Source organism: Phoenix dactylifera, unplaced genomic scaffold (assembly GCF_009389715.1).
Source record: "Phoenix dactylifera cultivar Barhee BC4 unplaced genomic scaffold, palm_55x_up_171113_PBpolish2nd_filt_p 000331F, whole genome shotgun sequence".
In the NCBI taxonomy this organism is placed as follows: Eukaryota; Viridiplantae; Streptophyta; class Magnoliopsida; order Arecales; family Arecaceae; genus Phoenix; species Phoenix dactylifera.
In genome coordinates this window covers 185,775-208,158 of record NW_024067794.1, presented here as the reverse complement: position 1 = coordinate 208,158, position 22,384 = coordinate 185,775, and the positions used below count along the sequence as shown (strand labels likewise).

The window sequence follows — 22,384 nt, the reverse complement described above, 5'->3', positions numbered from 1 at the left end:
CCTGCCGAATCAAGTCAGTTAAGGCCATGCATTTCTTTTTTTTTTAAAGGGAGAGAGATGAGGAGTCTTGCTTGAAGTCCTTATAATAACAGTTGCAATAATTTTCCCTTGCAGAGGAGAGCTAAGGAGAGGTCATATAGAAGACAAATAGTGGGAGAGCAATCAGCCATTTTTGCCACCAAAGCACAACAGCTATCTATTTGTTTCCATCTATCAGCTATGGACTTGTCTAAAGATTTAAACTTGTAGGTCATCTTCTTCTTTTTCCTCCCTTCTTCTTCAAAGATGCTACTTGTGAGGAGGAAGAAGTGTTGCCCGGGTGCTTTGCACGAAGAATTGATGTATAAAGATTAATGGTAAAGATGACTTACAGGCATAAGTTCAATGAAACATGGGCCACCATATTATTCTTTATTTCATATACTATATACTTAAATATGTCGGTTGCAATGCATATTTGAAAGAATAACATAAAATTCTAAATAGAATGTATAAATTGAAAAATAATATTGAAAATAATTGTTTTTTTCTTTTTCAGGCATTTTTGTACTTTTCTATGTTCATCTAATCTCATGAATATTGTAATTAAATATTTTTTATCCATCTACAATTGGTATTTCTAATTTTTCTTGATTGTTTACTCTTATAATTTTTTTATTATCATGTTTTCCCTACTTGTTCACAGGCTTACAGCATGATCTTAATTTTTTATTTCTGTATTTATTTATTCTAGTAGTGAGAGAAAAAAAGAAAGGATTACTAGGTATGATCTCATTAAACAGAAAGTATTTATTATATTTTTCTTATATATTTATCGCCGTTATTTTCTTACATGTTTGTAACGGACTTTTTGGGTTGTTCCTTGTTTTGTTGAAAAACAAGATTTTTATTTTTTTTACTTATTGCTACGATTCCAATTAGATGAAATTTTTTATCTATCCAAAACGAGATTTGAAATTTTGTTTTCTTAACCAGGATTTAATAGGTAACTAAAAAAAATGGAAGGATATTTTTAAGATCAAAATACGACATGAAATCTGGGAAAAATATTCTCAATTTTCAAAACTCGTATTTTTATATGATGAAACTTTCAACGCCTTAAAGCAGACTAAGTTTTAATAACATATATTTGTATAGCCCACACTCTTTAAGAGAAAAAGAGGGAGGTAGAGAGAGAGAGAGAGAGAGAGAGAGAGAGAGAGAGAGAGAGAGAGAGAGAGAGAGAGAGAAATTTTTATTAAAAAGACCTCAAAGGGATGGAACCTGCACAGCCTTCCATAGAATTACAACCATGTACATTTCTCAATACACCCAGTTTACTTTAGTTCTTACTCGAAACAAAAGAAAAAGAAAAGAAAAGAGCACCCATCATAAATGATAGTACGATAGTTCAAACTGCATAAAAAATACAAAATATCACACCCATCATCCACCCACTTTATTGGATGAGAAATAACTTCTAGATACACGGCTCTGTTTCCCCTGTTTAGTGTCACTAATGAAGTTACAAGTACATGCACATGGACCCGGCAAATACTACTTATTATTAAAAAAACGAATATTTATTAAAATATATTGGTTCCTAATTCATCATTTTCACATCAACTAAGGTTTGAGAATCTTCTCATATTTTTTATCTGGTTAATCCCGTCAGTTGCTCCTGTTGGGTTCAGGCGTGACCACTATCTTGTATGATGGGCTCCATCCAATTGTAACTTAAACTTTCCTTGTTATGAAACCCTGAATGATCATTCCTCTTAAAAAGATGAAATGCCAATGCAAACTCATGATCAAATTACCCTTGCAAACTCTTCATCTGATTACTCTTCAAAGCTCTAAACATTGTCCCTGATGTAACTTTTAAATTCAAAGGAAAAAAAAAAAAACAAAATATAACTATATGGCTTATCCGATTCTATCGCTAATTTCTGAAAGTCCAATCAAAAACTCTTGATGATTCTTGAACATATGAATTCTGTTTATTTTCTAACAAAGGAGGGACAACCCAAGGTAGCCGATAATTCAAAATTCAAAATGGGATTAGCTGAGTCAGTACTCGAGAAGATCTTCTGAGTTATGATAACTCATATGGAAGGATATTAGTTGGATAACTCTCAGATGACCCTCATCTGACGGGGTAAGAAGATTTTTTCATTTGGACCCGCATCAAGTAAAGGAGCGGAGGAAGTGAAATTTCCCTAGGCCTGCAAAGAGATTAGAGCTGCAGTATTTAAGGAGTTCTAAAAAAATAAGCAAAGTATTTGCGCGTCTAGTGGAATTGGAAGGTTTTTTCGTTTTTATTATCACACCGAGTGTCTTTAAGTCCTAACACATCCTGAATTGACTTCATAACTGCTTGACAAAAATTTATTGGTAAATTACAGACATTCAACACAAATCACCATTTTGGATCCACTGCACATGCTTTTCTGAACTAGACTGAACAAATTTCATGAAACTCAAAATTCTTCAAATCATTTATCAAATTTCTAGGGCTTTTGACAGAAAATTTTTTATCACTTTTGTCTACCACAAAAAAAAAAAAGTTCACTTTCGAAAAAGAACAAGATAAAAAGCATAAAATGGCAAGTCACATGGAAATGCTGTCTCCCGCATCAAACTTAATGCAATCTTTCACTGCTTTGTAGGGAAACAAAAACAGTACCAAACAGACCCTAACTTAATCCAAGCAAGCATCAAAACATTGTAGTTTGTATTGGGATTGGCTTGTAAACAACAAAATCATTAAACTCTAGCAAGTCTAATCTCATACCATATGTAAAGAATGTCTGTGGGGCATCTCGATTGGCCGCCAATACAATGGTCTCATGCGACAACACGTCTGGTAAAAAGGATTTAGCCCAGTATTGAGAATGTCCGGTCGTCGATAAGGTAAATCAACCTAAAGAAGCACCATTTTGGTGGTCAAATAAAAACTCAAAGTAGAACTTGGAGCCAGTCTAAAGTAGGGAACAAAGAGATCGACAGGTCAGAACCACTCATACCTGGTGGTTGCAAAGCTTTCGCATTTAGAGACATTCAAACCTTCGGTGGTCTTCTTCCATGTGTTAATATTTTGTTATATGACATAGTTGGCTGCACGTCCTCTCTCTCTCTCTCTCTCTCCCCCTCTCTCTCTTCCCACCACACCCCCTCAAAAAAAAAAAAGTGAAATATTTATCAACCAAGATATAGAATTAGTGACAGCAGATCATGCACATAAAATGAAAGGGTTTACCAACATCTTAATCCATTCTCATGAACTGCTGTTTAATTTTTACAGGAATATTCTTTTTCCTTGTTAAGATAAATGCTAAAGAAGAAAGGCGTGAAGTAAAACCTTGTGGGCCATCACTGCATGAACAAAAGGTGTACCTGACATAAGACAGCCTACATCTCATGCGCCTTATCAGACAAAACATCCTCTATCAGAAAGGCAATGTTTGGCTTTCTTGTTAAACCAGTCAGCTCCTAGCGTAAATGAAGATGACAGGCATGTCTCCTTTATCTCCCTGCTTAATTTTAAAAGTTCACTCCAATGAACAATTCAGCTTTTCAATTTTTTTGGCGGAGGTGGACCCATGCTACGTGCGTCGGGCTTGCGGTTTATTCCCAGAAAATGCTCAACCTGCCAGTAATTCATAATTAGACTCCAAATGCCTCATTAATCAAAATAATTTGTTCACAAATCTATGCTCAACTTCAAATGCAAATATTGGTGATGTTATTTTCTGCATTACCATCTGACAGGTCCAAGAGGAAAAAAAGACCATTACATCCCGACAACCTGGGGTCCCAAAAGGGACAAACAGGACATACCTAACCTTGGGCTTTTTTTTTCCACAAGGGGGCTGCCCCAAGACTAGAACCCGCGCTATTGTGCTTGTCAGCCTAAGCCTTTTTACTATCACACCAAGCAGAAATCCCACAGAGAACAAAGAGAAAAGGTGAGGGTATTTAATAGAACAAACAAGCCCTTTTTTCATGTATCAGAGTCAAGTTTGCAGACTACTTGAGCAAGGGTGATCCAGGAAAAGACCTGCGACTCCATGCATCTGGGTGCAGGAAGATCATTTAATATTGTTCAGGATTTGAGAATAAGTTCAAACCCAACATGGGAATATCACTCTCCAAGGAAAAAACTGGTAATATAGTAGTTGTAATTATGCACCAATTAAACAGATATTAAGATGAAACAGATCTTTCTTCCACTGTCTAGGCCAAATTAAATGTCTGCATACTACAGGCTACTTGTGGAAAACTAACCTTTTTGTCCCCGAGCATGGGTGTCAAACTCCCCAAATGATCTTTCTCAACTGTAGCAAATCCGCTTCTTGGGTCGCTGGTTTGCCTAAAATTCCAAAAGAACCCTATCAGTGAGGAGGAAACATACATAGAAACAACTCGCTGAGAACAGAGAGGATATGAGTAACAGTAGAGAAACATAAATAATTTCAACACTTCCCAGAAGATGGTAAAAAGACTTCATGTAAACAATCAATTACTGGGTAGTAGCAGCAATTGTGGAAACATTCAGACAATGTTTCCACACCCATAAAAATGGGTGGATGATTGACAATTTATATGAGAACTGAAGAACCATGACACTTTGAAAAAGAAAAAAAGGTAACATTTAAAACATTAAAAGATTTTCAGAAGCTCCAGAAGGCAGTCGTGCCATCTCCCCTTTATGCTTACCAGTAAGATGGATAATAATAATATGATAATACAAGATAATCAGCATTTACAAATACAATTGAGGCCAAGCATCAGACACCACGATATAATTTAGAGTTAGATATCTTCACAAGAGACGCTACAGGATCTTTTTTTTTTTTCTGTAGGAAAACCATGGTTTCTTTGAGCTGATGCTACTAATAAGGCTTTTTTCTGGGTGGAGGGGATGAAGAATAAGCAATCTCTGAATCATGACCTCCAGGAATAAAAAACCTATGGAGTTTTTTCAAATTATTTTATGGTTCCTAAGCATCCACTACAACATAACCTTTTGACCATTAAGGCTACAGAATTCAATTAGAAACACAAGATAGGAGGGACACAGTGAATGCACAATTGAAATACACACCCATCCTTGAGCATATATTTTGTGGCAATAGCACAGATGTATATAAATTTGTACCAGCAGAGATGGAAGAAACTGACAAATTATAAAAGATGGCATCAACCATTTGTATTGTTGGCACAAAAAATAATTCCAGAGCAGCCATTCAGATCATAGACCAGAATTGCAGGTAATAACAACAAAGTGGAGAGGATTAAATTTCTTAAGATATTCAGCTAAATGTATAAGACAATCCCGACAATTTGAGTGAACCAAGGTTTCTAGAATATCTTAGGATGACACGGATTCTTAGAGCACTTCCAGAACTTGGCTGGTTGCAGCAGATTCATTATGAACAAGAAGTCAAAACAAACTGCAAATCAATCAAATGTTAACCAACAAAGAAATAAAGTGAAGTCCATGAATATAAAACTCTATGTGCAAAGATCCACCAACATACATTGCATAACGATGTCATCTTGCTATCTCATGTTAATCAAAATCTTCACTAGCTTTCCAAAGTAATAAATAAAGTAAAGAAGAAAAAGAAACAGGATAAAAGCACTAGAAAAGATTGATAAGCGTACCCTGGTTTTACATGTCCACTTAAAACAAGGTAAGGTGTCTTTAGTCGAGCTTGAGCTTCCCTCATCTTTTCCATTGCCAATAGTGGTGTATCAGAAGCTTTCATCTGCTTAGTCTTCAAATCTTCTTGGTATTGCTTCATACGCTTTTCCTGCTTCATTTTTCCTGGTCCCTTGCCATGGAATTTATGTGAAAGCATCCGAAAAGCCTCTTTAGGTGTCATCTGCATAAAACAACCAAAGAAAATCAGGACAACATGCCCTCGTTTCAATATGAAAATATAAAACAAAAGGCATTCGCCATGATGGTGATGGAGCAAAAACAAAGCTATATTAACCAAGTAACCAAAAGACATTCACCAGGTTAAAGCACATACATAATATAAAAACCACACATCCCAAATATATAAAGTTTAAAGACTTGAAAAGTTCCTTGATAAATAACTTTCAACAAAACAAGCAAGAGTAAAAACAATATTTTCCTTTTTTGATGCATGAAAGGAATAAACAGAAAAACTTGCTGTTGTTTGCAGAGGTAGCAATTGCACAAAAATAAAGAAAGAGTCACACAAGTACTTTGGTTTCAACAAGGAAAAAAAAGAGTGATCACAAAATGAATGATATAATTTTATCAAACAGAGCTAAAAGAATTTACGCAAATGAAATGAAGAGAATGCAAACAAAATTTCTATGGTTGACAAAGAAATTGATATCTTTAATCAACAAAAACTAGCAACAAGAAGCATCCATTGGCTGGAAACAATTGAAAATTCATAATGGGTTGCACACTTGCAAATAACATGCTTATTTAATTTGCATGTACAATATTGAAAGGACGAAGGGACTCACAATACGACCAAATTCATCAGTCCTTTCAATTCGTATTTCCTTTGGCCCTTCATTGTCATTGATGCCAACAAGCTTGCTTTTCTTTTTGTCCATGTTTCTGCCTCCCCAATCAATGCTCTCATTTAGTGTTCCACGTTCTTTAAGCAACTTGAGAGCACCTGATAGACCTTTTCCCATAGAAGTTTCATGAATAATCTCATCTGGATTAATATCCTCCTTTTCTTCATTAACTGCTGCTTCAGTGTCATCAGTTTCCATCACTTCTGTCCAGCCACCAACCTCAGCTTCTGTTTCCAGTTCAAGGGGTTTAGGAATGTCTTCCTCATCCTTAAAAACATCTTCTGATTCAGGTTTATGGGTATCTGCAATACGCAAAGTTAACAAACAAAAAAATGAAATGAAGGGACAAGTTAATCAGAAGACTCATGACTGAACATATGAAACAAAACATGGGATACTAGCATCAAATTGCAATTCTTTTTTTCTTTTTTATTAATAGCTACAAGTTCCCCATCTTCAACACAACCAAATTAATAAGATGAAGACAGCCAAAAAGGGAAGAGAATAGGACAGATAATACTACCTTCAGTAATCTGTAGACCCAGTACAAATTCCTCCATCTCTGTTATGATAACTTTATTTTCTTGAGGCTCTCCTCCTTCAGTAGGGCTAGCATCTTCTTGTTCCTTCTTTGTTGTAGCTACAAGTGCAACTGCCTCAGGACCAGAAACAGCTGTCTCATCCTGCTTTTTGAGAGCAAGTTTTCTTGCTTGTCCAATAGATCTATGCACATCTTCATAATCTTCACCAAATACAAGATTATCATCCTCCACTGATTTAACAGTTGAAGTTTGCTCCTGTCGCAGAGCTTTTGATGCCTCTTCTGCTTTAGCGATTGCTGACTGGTACGCATGACTTCTCTTTTCAGCCTCAGCTTTCTCCTGTTCCTCTTTGGCAGTCTGCCTCCTCAAATCATTCCTGGAACCCAGATCCCCAGCTCCCAATCCGGCAGAGATAGCTTCTGCTTCAAGGGCATCCAAATCCAACTTCTCCTTCTTTCTCAAGGACTTCTTTTTCTTTGGCTTCTTAAACTGAAGCATTTCATCAGGAGTATAGTAATCTGATGAGATTTTCCCTGATGAAGTAAGATCTTCGTTGCTTTTTTTAATAGCACCACCTTCAATTCTTTTGCGGAGCTGAAAAAGTAAAGTAGCTTATATAAGAAAGAAGCTCAATGCACTTCGAAAGTTAGCATAGCTCTTAAGCACGTAAAACTCCTTTTAGTAATTAACTATTTTTCTGCTTGCACGAAAATTACTGGTGCTCAGCTTGAGGCTCCCGTAATTATGCCATAAAATTGGAGTCAATACTAGATTTTATTGCTGGTCACTGGTCAGGAATCCAATTATAGCAATTGTGATTCATCAGGAGTCCAAGTATAACACTTGCCTAAATAAGAGTATGCGTAAGAAGGTAAAACAACTGCTACATCAATCATCAATTGCTCTGAAAGTAACATGCAGAATCATGAGGAAAAGAGAGAAAGAAAACAAGTTTATTATGTTACCAGAGTCAATTGCAGCCATCCATTAAGCAAACTAGAAAAGTACTGAGAAACACATAGGGTAAATAAGCACAATAAATATGGAAGAATATTAGTGGCAATACCTCTTCTAGTTTCTTCTCTGCTTCACCAGTGAAGCGCCCACTTTCATCCAATGTCACTCCCTGAAAAAGAAAAGACAATAAAAGGAAAGAAAAAAGAAAAGAACATGAAGATATCTTATGCAACATATCTGCCAAATCAACATGATAACTACCTCATCCTCATTCTGGTTATCATATTGTGGAAGTATTGTTTTCTGTGACCCTATGTCATCGCTAAACCTACAGTCAGAAAGAATGAAGTTGGAAGTCAGAGGATTGAGAAGTATCACAATAAACGCAATCTATCATAGCAGACTCACTTGTCATCATATAATCCAGTTCTTTTCTTTGCAGCTCTATAAGCCTCATCTCTCTGCTTCTGCTCCCCAATCTCCACGTTTTCCAGCATGTCAGCCTCTGTTTCAGATAATACATAATTACCTCAGGGATAGTATGTAGAAAGTAACTACTACTACAAATTTCCAGTAAAGGTAAATATTCCACCACCTTCATTGATGTCACCATCTGCAAGGATACTTTGATCTTTGAGAGTCAAAACAACTGCTCCACCCTCCATTACTTTATCAAGGCCATGAAGAATTTTAGCTCCCGCTAAATCATCTGATTACAGGAATAACAACAATATAAGATCCTCATAACGATAAAACCTCTTCAGCAAATTCAACTCACATACAGGAGTCAAATTGATCATTTAGTGTACAAACAGAAGTAGCATCTCAGATACAACTTAAATAACATGAATAACACAGTAGACAACAAGAATATATTAGGAGTTCAGAAATATTACTTCCGCTGTGCCCAGTTGCCTCCTCATCCTCACTTTCTGCTAAAATATTATCCTGAGAAAGTAGATGTGTCCAATTTGTAACAAAAGCCAACCTAATAAAAAGAATTTAGGAAACAAAACTAGCAAATATTAACCTGCTCCTCCAAAGCTTTTGAAAGACGCAAGGCTTTCTCCTTTTCAGCAGTCCACTTCTCCTCTAGCTTCCGACTCTTATTAACCCATGATGAGATCTCAGAAGCACCATCAGATTTTCTCTTTAGCCTTTCTTCCTTCATTCTGAAAAGATAAATTTGGTCTTAGCCATAAGAGCACACAGCAAGCTTGAGAGATGCACTTCTTTTTTTGGTACATGAGAAATACACTTTTAATAGTATACTAATATGGAGAGGATTTTCAGGAAATAGCATTATCTTATAAAGTATCCTGACAAGATGGAACAGAGTAAATTTTACGTCCAATAAGTTACCAATTACAGTAACATAGAAGCTTTGCACCCGAAAAAAAAACAATAGATTCTTGAAACAATACAAAACTAGATAAAAAGCTCTTACAATGAAGCTATAATCACAAAGAAAACATAAATTCAATTTGGTTAATAGGAGATGAGGTAGCATCATATATAGTAGCTAGAGGTAGAGGTGTCAATGGGTCCAAAATGGCTGGCCCAGCGCATGAGCTCAGTTGGATAAGACAATGTATGAACGGGTTTGGGCCAGGTCTACATCATCAAAGTGATACAAATCTACTATCAACCAAACAGAAGGCCAAAATGATGAAGATGCTGAAACCCGAAATATCGCCAGAAATTTAAAGAAAAAACAAAAAACAGAGTAAAGAAAAAGAAATCATGCAGCCACTAGCAACTGACTTAGGATTCTTGAGTCATCTAATGCATCAAGTAGGTATGTATTTATATACATATTTTAATAACTACTTTTATTCAGATATTATTGTTCATGCTAACAAAGGCTTGCAATTCATGAATTTCAGATGGAAAGGAGAAATTTCTTGAACACTCACGCATTAACACTTCAGACCTATACAAAAATCATCTAGACAACTGAAAGAAAATACATACAATGCATATGTACAGGGTCTAAGCATGTGCACCACAACGTAAAAACGGTTCGACAAAGAATTAACCAAAATTAGCTTTAAAATTAAATAGAACAAATAGTAAGCATCAGATTTTGGAATAAGCTGTGTGGTTTCTCTGAGATACAAGGGGAAGTCCAAAAATAACAAGTTATGAGCATATTGATAAAAACAAATTGACAACAAAGTGCAGCCAAGTTTTCACATATAGCATCATACAATATTGTATCACAACAATCAGTGCAATATAGGCCACTACCATCAATTAACAAAAAACACCTCTATATGATAGTGACTCCTAGGTATAGTAGACGTTGTGGAATAAGACACCAAACATCAATTAGATATAGATGGAGGGGAAAAAAGTGTATGCGGAGCTTAAATTATGCGCCCATATATTACAGAATGGAGGGAAGATATGGTCTGGCACCCAAGTTGGGTTATGTGCCTTACGCCTGTTTAGGCTTCACAATCGCTCATGACTGGGAGTAATGTGCTAATCCGTATGGTTATGCATGATAGCACATAGGGAGATTTAACTTAAATATTTATAAATTTTATGAACGACACATACCATGAGCAAAGCCCTAAGGGATCACAGAGTTAGGGAAAGATTTGACCAGCTGAACTAAGAGCGATGAGCCCATTTGGTCATCCGGTCAAAGATGGCCTCCTCCAAATTTCGGCTCTTTATTTACAGCTTAAAAAGGATTCTGAACTAACCATATTTTTGCTGGCCTTGGAAGATCAAAGATAGGATTCTGAACTTCATGGCTTAACTGAACCAAAGTTAGGGTATCTATTGCTTCTAAAAATTCAAAGTATCAGCAAGAATATATATTACATGCAATAAGTACAGTAATCCCACATACATAAATAAACTAGGAGAGGTGAATCAAATGCAGTAGGATATAACAACTTGCATCAACAATTTAGGAGATTTACAGTGTATGCCCAACAATGTTCATCATGCTTCATGTCCTCACATCATGCATATGTTGCAGATCTATTTTTTCAGAAAAGCAAATATTATACACAGACAAAATGCTCCAGTAAACTTTCACACAAGCATTATATGAACCACCATTCCATCACTACGGGGCCACACTATAAGTGATCCATGGACATGGGCAACGCAGATCAATGTTCTTGATGTGTTACTAGTGATAGCAATATGCCCAACCAAAGTTATAATGGCCATGCAATAATCAGTTTCTTGGACAATTTAATATCAAAATATTAAAAGTACTTTCTTTTAAACCAAATTTGCATTTAACCTTAAGCAATTCCTATAATCTTTCTATTCATCCATTAAGCAATTCCTATAATAAATAACAATCTGATGTTTATAAGTTGTGAATCAGAAGAATCCAAAAAGGTGAACGATCTTGGCATTTGTTAGGCATCAAAAACTTCTATGTCATACAATTATTGATCATTAAGAATTAAAGATGGAGAAAAATAAATAGATAAAACACTTAAACTGTAGTGTTAACATATTTAGATAGGTGACCATGGTTTAAATAGAATAAAAATAAGAGGGTAAGGAAACAAGTGTGCCTCCGAATATAACTGACATGAAAACATCTAAGAAGCAATCATGAGGTTTAAGTGACTCGCTGATATGGTATCCATAGCACTTATAGTATAAATGACGAAACAATGAATGGTGAAGCTTCAAAGTTAATCATGGTATGTAAGAAGCAAGAAAAAAGAAGAGGAAGATGAGGAAGAGAATAAGAAGAAGAAAAAAAAAAAAAGGCTTGATTGACTCTTCAATTGGAAGCACCAAGAAGTGGGTCCAGCTAGAAGCAAAGTTCTAGAGTCTGTGTAGCAACCAGCTACTAAAATTATGCTAACTGGAAGATTTTGCAACTAGAGATGTTAAAAATGTCATATTATATCAATGCCTTACAAAGTCCATGATAACTAGAGGAAAGTAGGAAGCAAATAAAGGATTGGACCTGACAGGAAAACTAACACAAACCTATATGAAGATATAAAAGCAAACCTAGAAGAGTTCTATAGTTGAAGAGTCATGGAAGCACAATATGGATGTGACTGTGAAGCAAGACTCCAAAAATAGGAGTGGCAACCCAAGTTGAATATTGCTGATACTGTTATTAGTCAAAAAATTTTGCAACAATAAATGGCATCAACATTGATGTGGTAGACCTAAAGTTGGATTCTCCATGGGAACTTTAATTTTTTATTTCAAACATAAGGTTTGGAGTTTTTACCAGCAAATTATGACAAGGGAACAAAAAGATTTCTCAAGGTAATTAAATAAGCCCTAAGTTGATGGAGATTGACCTAAACAAGAAGGAAAAGTGAAGGTAGAAGAGTGAAGAAGGAAAGGCAGAAATCTCATTATGCTTCCCCACAAGTTGATGCTATTAGCTAATATCTTACACAATTTTAAACCCTAGAAGACCTTAAAATCAATCTTATAAGGTTCACCTTCAATCAACAGCTACCGAAAGAAGAAAAAGGAAAGGGCTTAGGAAACTAGGATGAATAAAAAGAGCCCGCCAACTCTTTGGTATAGCTGCTTGCTTTTTCCCTATCTTTTGTTTCAGCTTGTTTCCTCAGCCTTTTGTGCACCTATAAGAAGAAGGAGGACCCATCCATCGGACAAACTGTAGATGAAGTTCACAGCCTTATTATGATACTCTTAATTTAAGATTGAGGGGCCACTTGGCCGCTCTCTTATCAGTGGGGTTTAAGTTAATTGCTAGCTAGGATAAGTCATGGAGAAAATAAGCATATAAATGACCATGGTTAGCAGTACAGCAACTAACACAAATTTCAGAAAATAACCCCAAAAAACAAAAAGTTTGTGTAAAAAACCCTAGGCCTTCAACTTAGTCGCATAAGATTAAGAAAAAAAAAACTTTTTTTTCTGGGGTGGGGAGGGGAGAGGGGGTGGTCGGAGGGAAGACTAAAATCAAGGACTGAAATGCCCTCGACAGCCTCCTTTGATTCCAAAACTCCAATTCTCAATAGGAGTTGCATCAAACATTTTACACAGGAGCCAGTTCAAACCCACCTGAAGATCTCAAAACAAACATAGTTTAAGTTAAAACAAAGTCTATCATAAATTGCTAAAGGAAATCGAGCATGTGCAAAAAAAAAACTATAGGAAATAGAGAAATCAGATGTTAATTAAAAAGTATAATTTCATCACTTGGAGAAAGAAAGAGATACTGATAGTCTCATCTGATTGATGTCAAAAGTAAACAGCACTCACCAATAGAGGTTGAAGCCATTTGGCTTCAAGACGCGGCGGGGGGGGGGGGGGGGGGGGGGGGGGGGGGGGGAGTGTGTCAAGACTATCAGTTAGCATTGGAAAGAACTAAAGTTTCAGATGAGGCTTCCAATTATAGGTTTGCCTATTTTTGGTGAAGCATGTTAGAGGCCGTACAAGATTTAGAAGGTGAAAGCATGTGGATCTAAAGAGTCTAATAAAGCAGCAAAAAAAATAAGGCAGTGTTTTTAGATCAGCAATTGGGTGGTAGACTTGTGAACAGCTTTCTTACATATTCCAGTTAAAATATTAGAGCCATGGGTTAGTTAGGTCTTGTCAACCCTTAAATTATGAATGAGTCGAGAGTGACTTAGCGCATCGTTAACCCAACCCGCACCTATCTCCTGCTAAGGAACAAAGAAGGAAAAAAAAAAAAAAACCTGCCCCTTCTTCATCACTTGGCATCACCTCGATTATTCTCTTTTCACCAATCTTCATGCTCCTCTACCCTCCCTATAACCTTCATTTTATTCTCTTCAAAGGCTGCTCCTACAAGCCTACCAACCTCCACCCTCCACTTATAGCTCTACTCAAAATCACCTCCATGATCAAGCCATCCCCGAATGGCAAACACAACCCAACTCATTAACTCATTGCAATCTTGGTGTAAAGATATTGAACTAGGTCTAGGCATATGTTTAACTTGTTTATTTTCTCCTAACCTGATTGACCCAGCAAGCCTAGAGCTTCTTCAAGGGCCCAACCCAGCAAAACCTAATTAGCAAATCAGCTAGGTTTAGGTCCAAATATAAGCCTCTACATTTTATCAGCATAATATAATACAGAGCTTTCTAAAGACTAGTTATAATGCAAATGCATATGATTACAACTAAAGATTTTTAATGTTAAATTTTAAAAAGATTTAAAAATGGTTTTAGTGCTAATATGACTTCCTAGTGAAATTGTTTAACTATTATCTGCACATTTTTTTAATCAAGATAAGCTTAGATAGCATTTGGCATGATTGCTGGTTTTCAGTTTCTGGATTTTTAAAAACCAAAATCAATTTCTCTTTTTTTCCCCGAAAAACAAAAACATAAAATTTCTTTGGCAGCAAATATGGTGACAATGGCGGAGACGGTGGTAATGGTGGCTGGCAACATGCGGCAGTGGTAGTGGGTGGTAGCGCATGGCGGACAACGACGACAACAAGCAGAAAAAGGCGGCTGGTGATGACGGCAGGCAGCAGGGGGTGGCTGGAAATAACAATGGGTTTCTGGCAATGATGACCATCAAGGGGTGGCTGGAAGATGGCCGGCAGTGGGCAGTGGCCAGCGATGATCTGTGGTGACATTAGTGGGTGGTGGAGGGCAGCAAATGATGGCCAGTGATGGCCGATAGCAGTAATAAGCGGTGAGCGATGGCTAGTGGCGACAACTGGTAACAAATGGCAGCCAGTGATGGCCAACAGCGAGCAAAGGTGGCTGGTGGTGGGCAATGGGGATGGTGGTAGATGGTCGCCAACTTCCCAAAAAAAAAAAAAGGTCAAAAATCACATTTTCTAGTTTCATTTCAGAATTTGGTTGCCAGTTTCAAAAAACTAAAAATGAAACAGGATTGCCAAACACCTGTTCCTCCACGATTTCTGCATTTTTGGAGAAAAAAAACTGAGAACTAGCAACCATGCCAAACAGGGCCATAAATTTTGTTATGACCAATGAATCACTATTAATTTAGACGTTGTAGTTTGTGGAACTCTTATTATACATAGAATCATAAAAATTCAAACTTATAGAGAGTTTCCTCCTTTAAAATTCCAACTTAATGAGAGATTTCCCCCTGGAGCCTTCCTTCTTAAAGTCCAGCAATGGTTTAACCCTCTATGGGAGAATTCTAACTAGGGTTATCATGGGAGAAGTTGGGGAATATAACCGCTTTTGTCTAGTGTTAGGATAGGATAAATATTGTCATCTATGATGAGGCAACCAGCATCACCATTATCACACAAAAAAAGGTAGAAAATAGGGTATGAAACAAAAGAGTAAGTGCTTCGAAAAAAGGTCTATGATCACATCTAAGATCCTATAGAGCTTCATCCTCGAAAGGACGCTCCATACAGATTCTTAGGGACATATAAGTATAAAAAAAAGGGTTGAAAGATCACGAGTTTTGATGCTCACTAAACTATAAAGAATGCTTTAAAAAAATATGGTTTAGATCAGAGTTGTTGTCTGACCTTCCTCAAAAGAGAATTGTCTATAATGTAAAGAAAAAATTCAACAAACTGGGAATGCACGAATTCTTGATCCCCAAGCATACTTCTTTGCTCATTAGTCCTAGTAGATAGAACTCCATAAGCTCACCATTTAATACTATGTGTTACATCACATTTTGTATCATAATATCAGTGCAAAGGACGAATGATAAATGGAGTTCCTATATTGGCAAAATAACAAATTATATGCCTTTGTAGATAACAATCCCAAAAGAAGATTATTTTTCATTGGATGTCATAGATGTTTTGAGACAGACATGCGGGGCAAGAAAAATGAAGAAATGATTCTAAAGTTACTTTGTACCTCTCATATTCGGGGTTTTGTCATAAAAACATGTTTTTGCCCCTCCCAATTAATTAGAAGCTGATAGATAATGGGTCCTCACACACTACAATTCTAAGAAGGTTGCCCTTGACAAGTAAATTTGCTCTAACTGTTGATAACCATCTTCTTTGGCATTTTAATGAGTTCATTATATCCTATTGGTCGCAAGAACATGCAAACATCCTAAGTTTTAAGGAGCAAAACCAAAATTTCAAGAACTTAAGGGTGCATAACTTATACAATGAAGTTAGCCAGTTAGCCTATCTCATATGCTTAGGAATTTGGCCAACAGCAAGGCCTCCTCCATTACATTTTCAAACTAAGATGTCAAAAAAAATTATTTAAAAATTACTCTTGCTAGGTTCATGGGGGCATAAGAGCAGAAACAACTTTAGAGAAAAGACTTAATTGTCTATCAAAATCATTTTCTCTATACATGAAGTAGGAATGGGACTAACATGAGAAACACACACCAATAGGATACATATCAAACTAATGGACAGAAAACTAACAAAAAGAGAAAATCAGATAGCAATTAATGTGATTTAGAGGCACCAATTTCCTTTCTTCCCCTAAGGGTGGTTACATAAGCAAAAGGAGAAAGTAACATAACACCTCAAGAAGAGAACTCGAAAGGACATGATTAAAACCAACATTGCCTACAATAATCATGCCCCATATTCTTGTTTCCATTGCACCAACATAAAAATAATGGAACAATTTTAAATGAATATCCAGTTAAAAATGCTAAATGAAATGAGCAATATTTAGGATTACGCATGTGCCTATAAAGAAGCTGAAACAAATAGATGACGATTATGTTGAAGCATGAAGCACTCCAAATTTTCAAGTAGGCCAAGTCCACAACTAAAAACCAACAAAATGGACTCCTAAACATGAGAATATCACAAAACAATAAGAAATTATATATTACAATCTAGATCATATATAAAGAATCATCAATGTATTTATCATTGCCACCACAAAATGAGTAAAATGAGAAGTATGACAATAAATGAGGTGAAATGAATATAGCTACAGGGAAAAAGGATTGCTTACTTTACTACGCGCTCTTCAAGTTTTGAAGTAGATATCGAAGAAAGTGGCTTTTCATTATGTGTTAAATCACCTTCATCATCTTGAACTTCCTGTCCCTTCCTTGCAATTCTACTATCCCCACCATCACCTTTTACCTTCTCATCCTTTTCACCTTCCCTAGCTCTGCCTATCTCTCTTTCTTTACCCCTTATATCTATTTCCTTCTCCCTGGATTTCTCTTTAGCTCTGTCCTTCTCCAACTTGCCCTTTTCTTTCTCTTTCTCCTTTTCCCTACCTTTAATTTTCTCCTTTTCCCTTTCCTTCTCCTTCAGCCTATCCCGGTCCTTCTCTCTTTCCCTATCTCTGTCCTTTCCCCTCTCACGATCTTTCTCCTTCCCTCTTTCCCTATCCAACTCCTTCTCCACATCCTTCTCATGATCCCTCTCACGAAATTTACTCCTCTCATGATCCTTATCTCTATCTCTCGCATGGTCATGTACCTTCTCCCGCTCTTTCCCTCGATCATATTCTCGCATCAAATCTCTTTCCCTCTCACCCTCTCTATCCTTCTCACGCTCCTTTCCTCTTTCTTTCCCACGGTCCCGACCTCGATCACGCTCCCGATCAATACTTCTCTCCCTTTCCTTGTCAAGCTCCTTCCCTCTATCTTTCCCACGCTCCAGGTCTCTCTCCTTTTCTCTATACTTATCCCGGTCATAATCCTTCTCCCGTACCTTGTCTCTGCTCCTCTCTTTATCCCGATCCCGTTCCTTCTCATACTCTCGATCTTTATTAAACTCCAACCTCTCCTCCTTCCTTCTCTCCCTACTACTCTCAAACCTATCCTTATCCCTTGTATCATATCTATCTAAATCTCTATTCTCTTTCTCCCTCTCCTTCGATCTTTCTCCATCACGGCTTCCATGCACCTTCTCTTCTCGCCTTCGTTTCTTTCCTTCTTTGCTCTTATGCTTTCCTGACTCCCTGGACTTCCCCTTATCCTTACTGCCACTATCATTATCTTCTTTTCCAATGCCATCAGTCTCCATATCACCACCATAATCTTCCAGTTCATCCGTCTCTTCATCCCTTGCTGCTCTTTCCAAAGAACCATTCCCAAACCGTGCTTCATCTTGCTCCATCCTTATTTCACCCAGTTCCATGTCCATAATTGTCGCCAAACAGCCAGAAAGGGCGAACCCTCCCAAAATCTTGATTACACAGATGCTGAAAAAACAGAAAAAAAAAGGTTTAATTCTCATCATAAACAAGTTTTCCAAAGAAGAACATCAAGAGCAAACATGTCTGAAAGTCAGATATCTGGAGATGGAAAAAGTGGTCAAAAACAGCAGAACTAAAAGCAACTTGACGCAAAAAGAAAAGAAAAAAAAGTAAATTGAATGGATCTCAAATTCTTTTCTGCAAAGAAAAGAGAAAGAAGCAAGAACGAGAAAGAACAAATAAACCAAGGAGTATTACAAAAGCTACAAACATGATCTCATGGTAACCGAATTGGGCAAAGAAAATTTGAAAAATTCGAGAACGAAGAGATTGCCAAACCGCCAAAGTGCGGCCGGGAGCACCGCCTAGGGTTAGGGCAGCAAGGAGAAGGGCGAGAACCAAAAAAAAAAAAAAGAAAAAGAAGCGGCGATGGACGCGATAATAAAAAGGCAAGCTGGCGACGGGACGGAGCTTGGATCGGGGCCGGCTGGCCCGACCCTGCCCGAAAAGAAACCCTAGACCAGAGCGCACGAAATTCTAATCGCACTACGGCCACTGGTAGGAGGGGAGATAGCGCAGAGAATACGGCGGACGACTACCTTTGAGACCGGAGTCTCTCCATCCTGAGGCGGCGGCGACGCCGCTCACGCCGTCTGTTTGGGATATGGGGAGCGGGGGGAGAGAGAGAGGGAGATGAGAGGAAGGAGAACAAAGGACGGTGGAGATCGGGGGGACGGGAAGAGGGAGCGAGAGAGAGAGAGAGAGCTCACCTGGTGAAAGACCGGAGAGATCGAGTCCTCGTTCGCCGGGGAGAGAAGAAGAGAGAGCGCTCACCTGGTGAAAAACCAGAGAGATGAGTCCGAACAAGTAGATGCGGCCCATTCCGCCTTTTTTTAGTGTGGGACTAAACATGGGCCGGGATCAGGCCGGGCTTTCACCCAGCCCGGCCCGGCCTTCAAGCCTACTTTCTGGGTCCAAGCTTCAGGCTTTCGAGCCGGGCCTCAAGTTTAATAACTATTTTTAAATTTTTAAAAAATTATATAAAAATGTTTGAAAAAAATTAAAAATGAAAAATTAATATATCTAATAATTTATTACATATCTATCATCTAACTAATGAATCAATTCTCATTTCGTCACATGATTTGCACATGTGTTGCATCAGGAAGAGTATTATAAGAAACGAGGTGGGGGGGGGGGGGGGGGGGGGGCAACATTGTTACTAGTTGGCATACATTTAAAGCAATCTTAATAGCATAATACAAATTAGTGTTCTTTTGGATAATAGATAAAAATGAAAATTATCATGGAAACTCAAGATTTCGGCTTCACATATCTAATACCTTTTGCTTTTCAAACATTGTAGCAAGTCTTGAATTTTTGTGACTCTAATCACCTCCCCAAATGTTATGAATATCCTCGCAAAATGCACAAATATTCTTTACATGCATCGTGCGAGGACATGCACGTTGTGCTTGCAAAATGCTAGTAGTTAAATAATGAGAAATCCAAAGATGATTTTATTTGGGACATTAGTTGTCACAATAATGTCAGCTTCTATAATCAACCTTGGCTTACATGCGGAGCTATGAATTCAACCTTGGCTTACTGCTTATGTTGATGATCTTAAGGTAGCAGATATGATCACAGTTAACAGAAACTTATTTGAATAAATTATTAGCTCTTATTCCTCAAGGCTTGATCCAGACTACCATCAAAATTGCGAAGAACAAAACAGGCAAAGGCCAAGGCAACGCTAGAGCTAGCTTCTACTGAAGAAACCAAAAAGACAGCTATTGAAGCCTTAAACCGAGTTGGCAGAGCTGTATTTGTATCTTCTTATATAATCATTAAGACTCGATGAAAGTGTTAAAAATAATATTTGAGAGTTAAATGCTTTTGTTTTGTTTGGTTTAGCCACTGCCAGAAGCCCCCCCATACTGTTGCTGTCGAGCACGCTATGTCAATGGATGCAAGCGTTAAACTGGTAAAATTTTGATGCCGTTTGGTAGTTCTACTTGAACTTTTTATATGATTCATTGAATGGATATGGATTGCTGAAACCAGTCTGTCATCTTCCATATGCTGGTGAGCAAATGTTGTAGTTGGAGTTTCTACATGGGAAAGACGTTATTACCGGCGGCGAGATATTTTGGCTGTGACTTTTATTGTTGTAAAGTAAAAACTAATTGTAACAATTCACGACCTTATCTAAAAAAGTTAGCCATATGGTATTATTTGGATTCTTTGATCCTATATAAGCACTCAAGATTTACCAAGCGAATAACCGATATAAGACTAAACACACGTCTGCACGGATTATCACATACTCTTCCTGTTTAAGTCCTGCCATCTTCGCCGGGCTAAAGATCCCGATCCATTCAAATCTAATCACAAACACTACGATCAACTTATGGTCAGCTCAAATATACTCATGCTGCAATGTTGTCTAGTCCACATAGATCATGGATCGGGTTCGCTCTGATACCATTTGTAATAAACCAGAACTTCATCTAAAATGGCTAGCCGAAAAGTATTTTGATGGGTTATTTAGTTTTGTATAAGTACCTAAGTTCTCTTCAGCGAAAAACTGATGTAGGATTAAACACACGCCTGTACGAGAATCATGGATTAACATTGGTTCCCCAATTTTCTTCCTTTTTTTTCTTCCCATTCGGCCGACTGCCGCCGCCAAGGACTGTCATTGTTGTCGCCGCCACTAGGGGTCGTCGCCGAGAGAAGAGAAAAGGAAGGGGGGGGGGGGGGGGGGGGAAGGGAAGAGAACCATAGGTTCTCTCTCTTGCTCTCTCTCTATTTCTCCCTCTTTATCACTCTTTCTCTCTCTACATTTTTTAGTGGACCAGTGGTGGGTCCAGAATTGTCTAGTAGATTGGAGCTAACCCTTAGAGGGGCCCTAGGCTAGCATTGCAGGACCAGTGGCCCCAAGTTGATATTACAAATCTTGGGTCCCAAGCCAACATGTGATCATCTATTAGTAATACTTCAATATTAACCATAGTTAATGCGATTAGTCTGAGGATGAGACTTAACTATGTAGGGGGGCGACTGTTTAGGCAGGAAGGTGTTGAGCATCCTACTTTGCCCTCGAGTTGTAGATCGAGGAGTGGATCAGTATGCATTGTACTTGAGTCTGAGATCAGTCGAGGTAAAATGTCCTAAACACAATCACCTTTATGGATAATATATATTTTGTAACATGTGCCGATAATTTTGGAGTTTGCATCGTTTTTTTTGTATGATTGTTTAATGATTTTTGACATATATATTTTGTTAATATATAGACATATCGAAAATCAGTGATTATGGCTGCTTGAATTATGATTTTGGTTGTTGGGAAACGGTGTTGATTATTTTGGAATTTGAGCATAAAATATAATATAAAATTATATATTTTTGGAATGGATAAATTTTAATAATTTGATCGATGAACAAAAGGATTTAGATTAGACATGTTATGTATTGCCTGTCACGGGCCGAATCGTGACATATCTTAGATTGATACAGTGGGCTGAAGTGCAATTATCTTGGTTTGCCACCGCGAGCCGAAGCGCAGATATTTTGGTTTGTCACTATGGGCCAAAACCTAGTTATCTTGGTTTGCCACCACAGGTCGAAGCGCAGCGCAATTATATTGATTTACCACCGCGGGCCAAAGCGCAGATATTTTAGTTTGCAACCATGGGCCAAAGCGTGAAATTATGGTTGATCAATCACGGGATGAAGCGTAACCATTAATAGTCTAAATCAAAAAAAGTAATAGTTGATCGAAAATTTGGAAGGTTAACATTATAAAATCACTGTATGATAATATCTTATATATTTTCTAAAATGGGTTCTATGTTTGATGACATATTTTTATGGATGCATATTTCCATGAAACAACACTTGCAATATGAAATAGGCATGCATGGATCTGTGTGGGAACTGTGCTGAATCTGTCAGAGATTGGAATTCTTAAGTTTCAGGATGCTGTGGTTCAAGTGGCTTTGATTCTTTACTGTTGGTTGCTGTTCAAGAGTAAGATGGCAAGCAGAATGGTGGAGCCCTTTGATGCCATCCAGTGCTGTGATGGCATCCTGGTGTAGTCCTTCCTGTGACTTTCATAATTTGGATGCCTTCCTCATGATTCATAAGTCGCACTCGACCATCACCATCTATGAGAATATAGCTAGCCAGATTTTGTTAATTGTCAAGGTGCAGCGTTTCATATCA

General features: G+C 37.5%; 1 protein-coding gene across 2 annotated transcripts; it reads right to left on the bottom strand.

Annotated features, from left to right (window-relative positions):
* Positions 1–2,662: 2,662 nt before the first annotated feature.
* Positions 2,663–19,019, bottom strand: LOC103719394 (SART-1 family protein DOT2). Of its 2 annotated transcripts, none has more exons than XM_008808613.4 (14): positions 18,922–19,019; positions 16,952–18,157; positions 9,085–9,226; positions 8,951–9,002; positions 8,650–8,763; positions 8,463–8,559; positions 8,316–8,382; positions 8,164–8,223; positions 7,079–7,691; positions 6,496–6,857; positions 5,650–5,870; positions 4,267–4,351; positions 3,006–3,628; positions 2,663–2,902 (listed from the first exon to the last, which is right to left on the bottom strand). In XM_008808613.4, exons 2-13 carry the CDS (start codon positions 18,097–18,099, stop codon positions 3,548–3,550), a joined length of 3,042 nt encoding a protein of 1,013 aa, XP_008806835.2. In that variant the 5' UTR covers positions 18,100–18,157; positions 18,922–19,019; the 3' UTR covers positions 2,663–2,902; positions 3,006–3,547. The 2 variants fall into 2 exon arrangements, with proteins under 2 accessions (XP_008806835.2, XP_008806833.2); XM_008808611.4 differs by lacking the exon at positions 18,922–19,019 and adding an exon at positions 18,751–18,915.
* Positions 19,020–22,384: the final 3,365 nt, after the last annotated feature.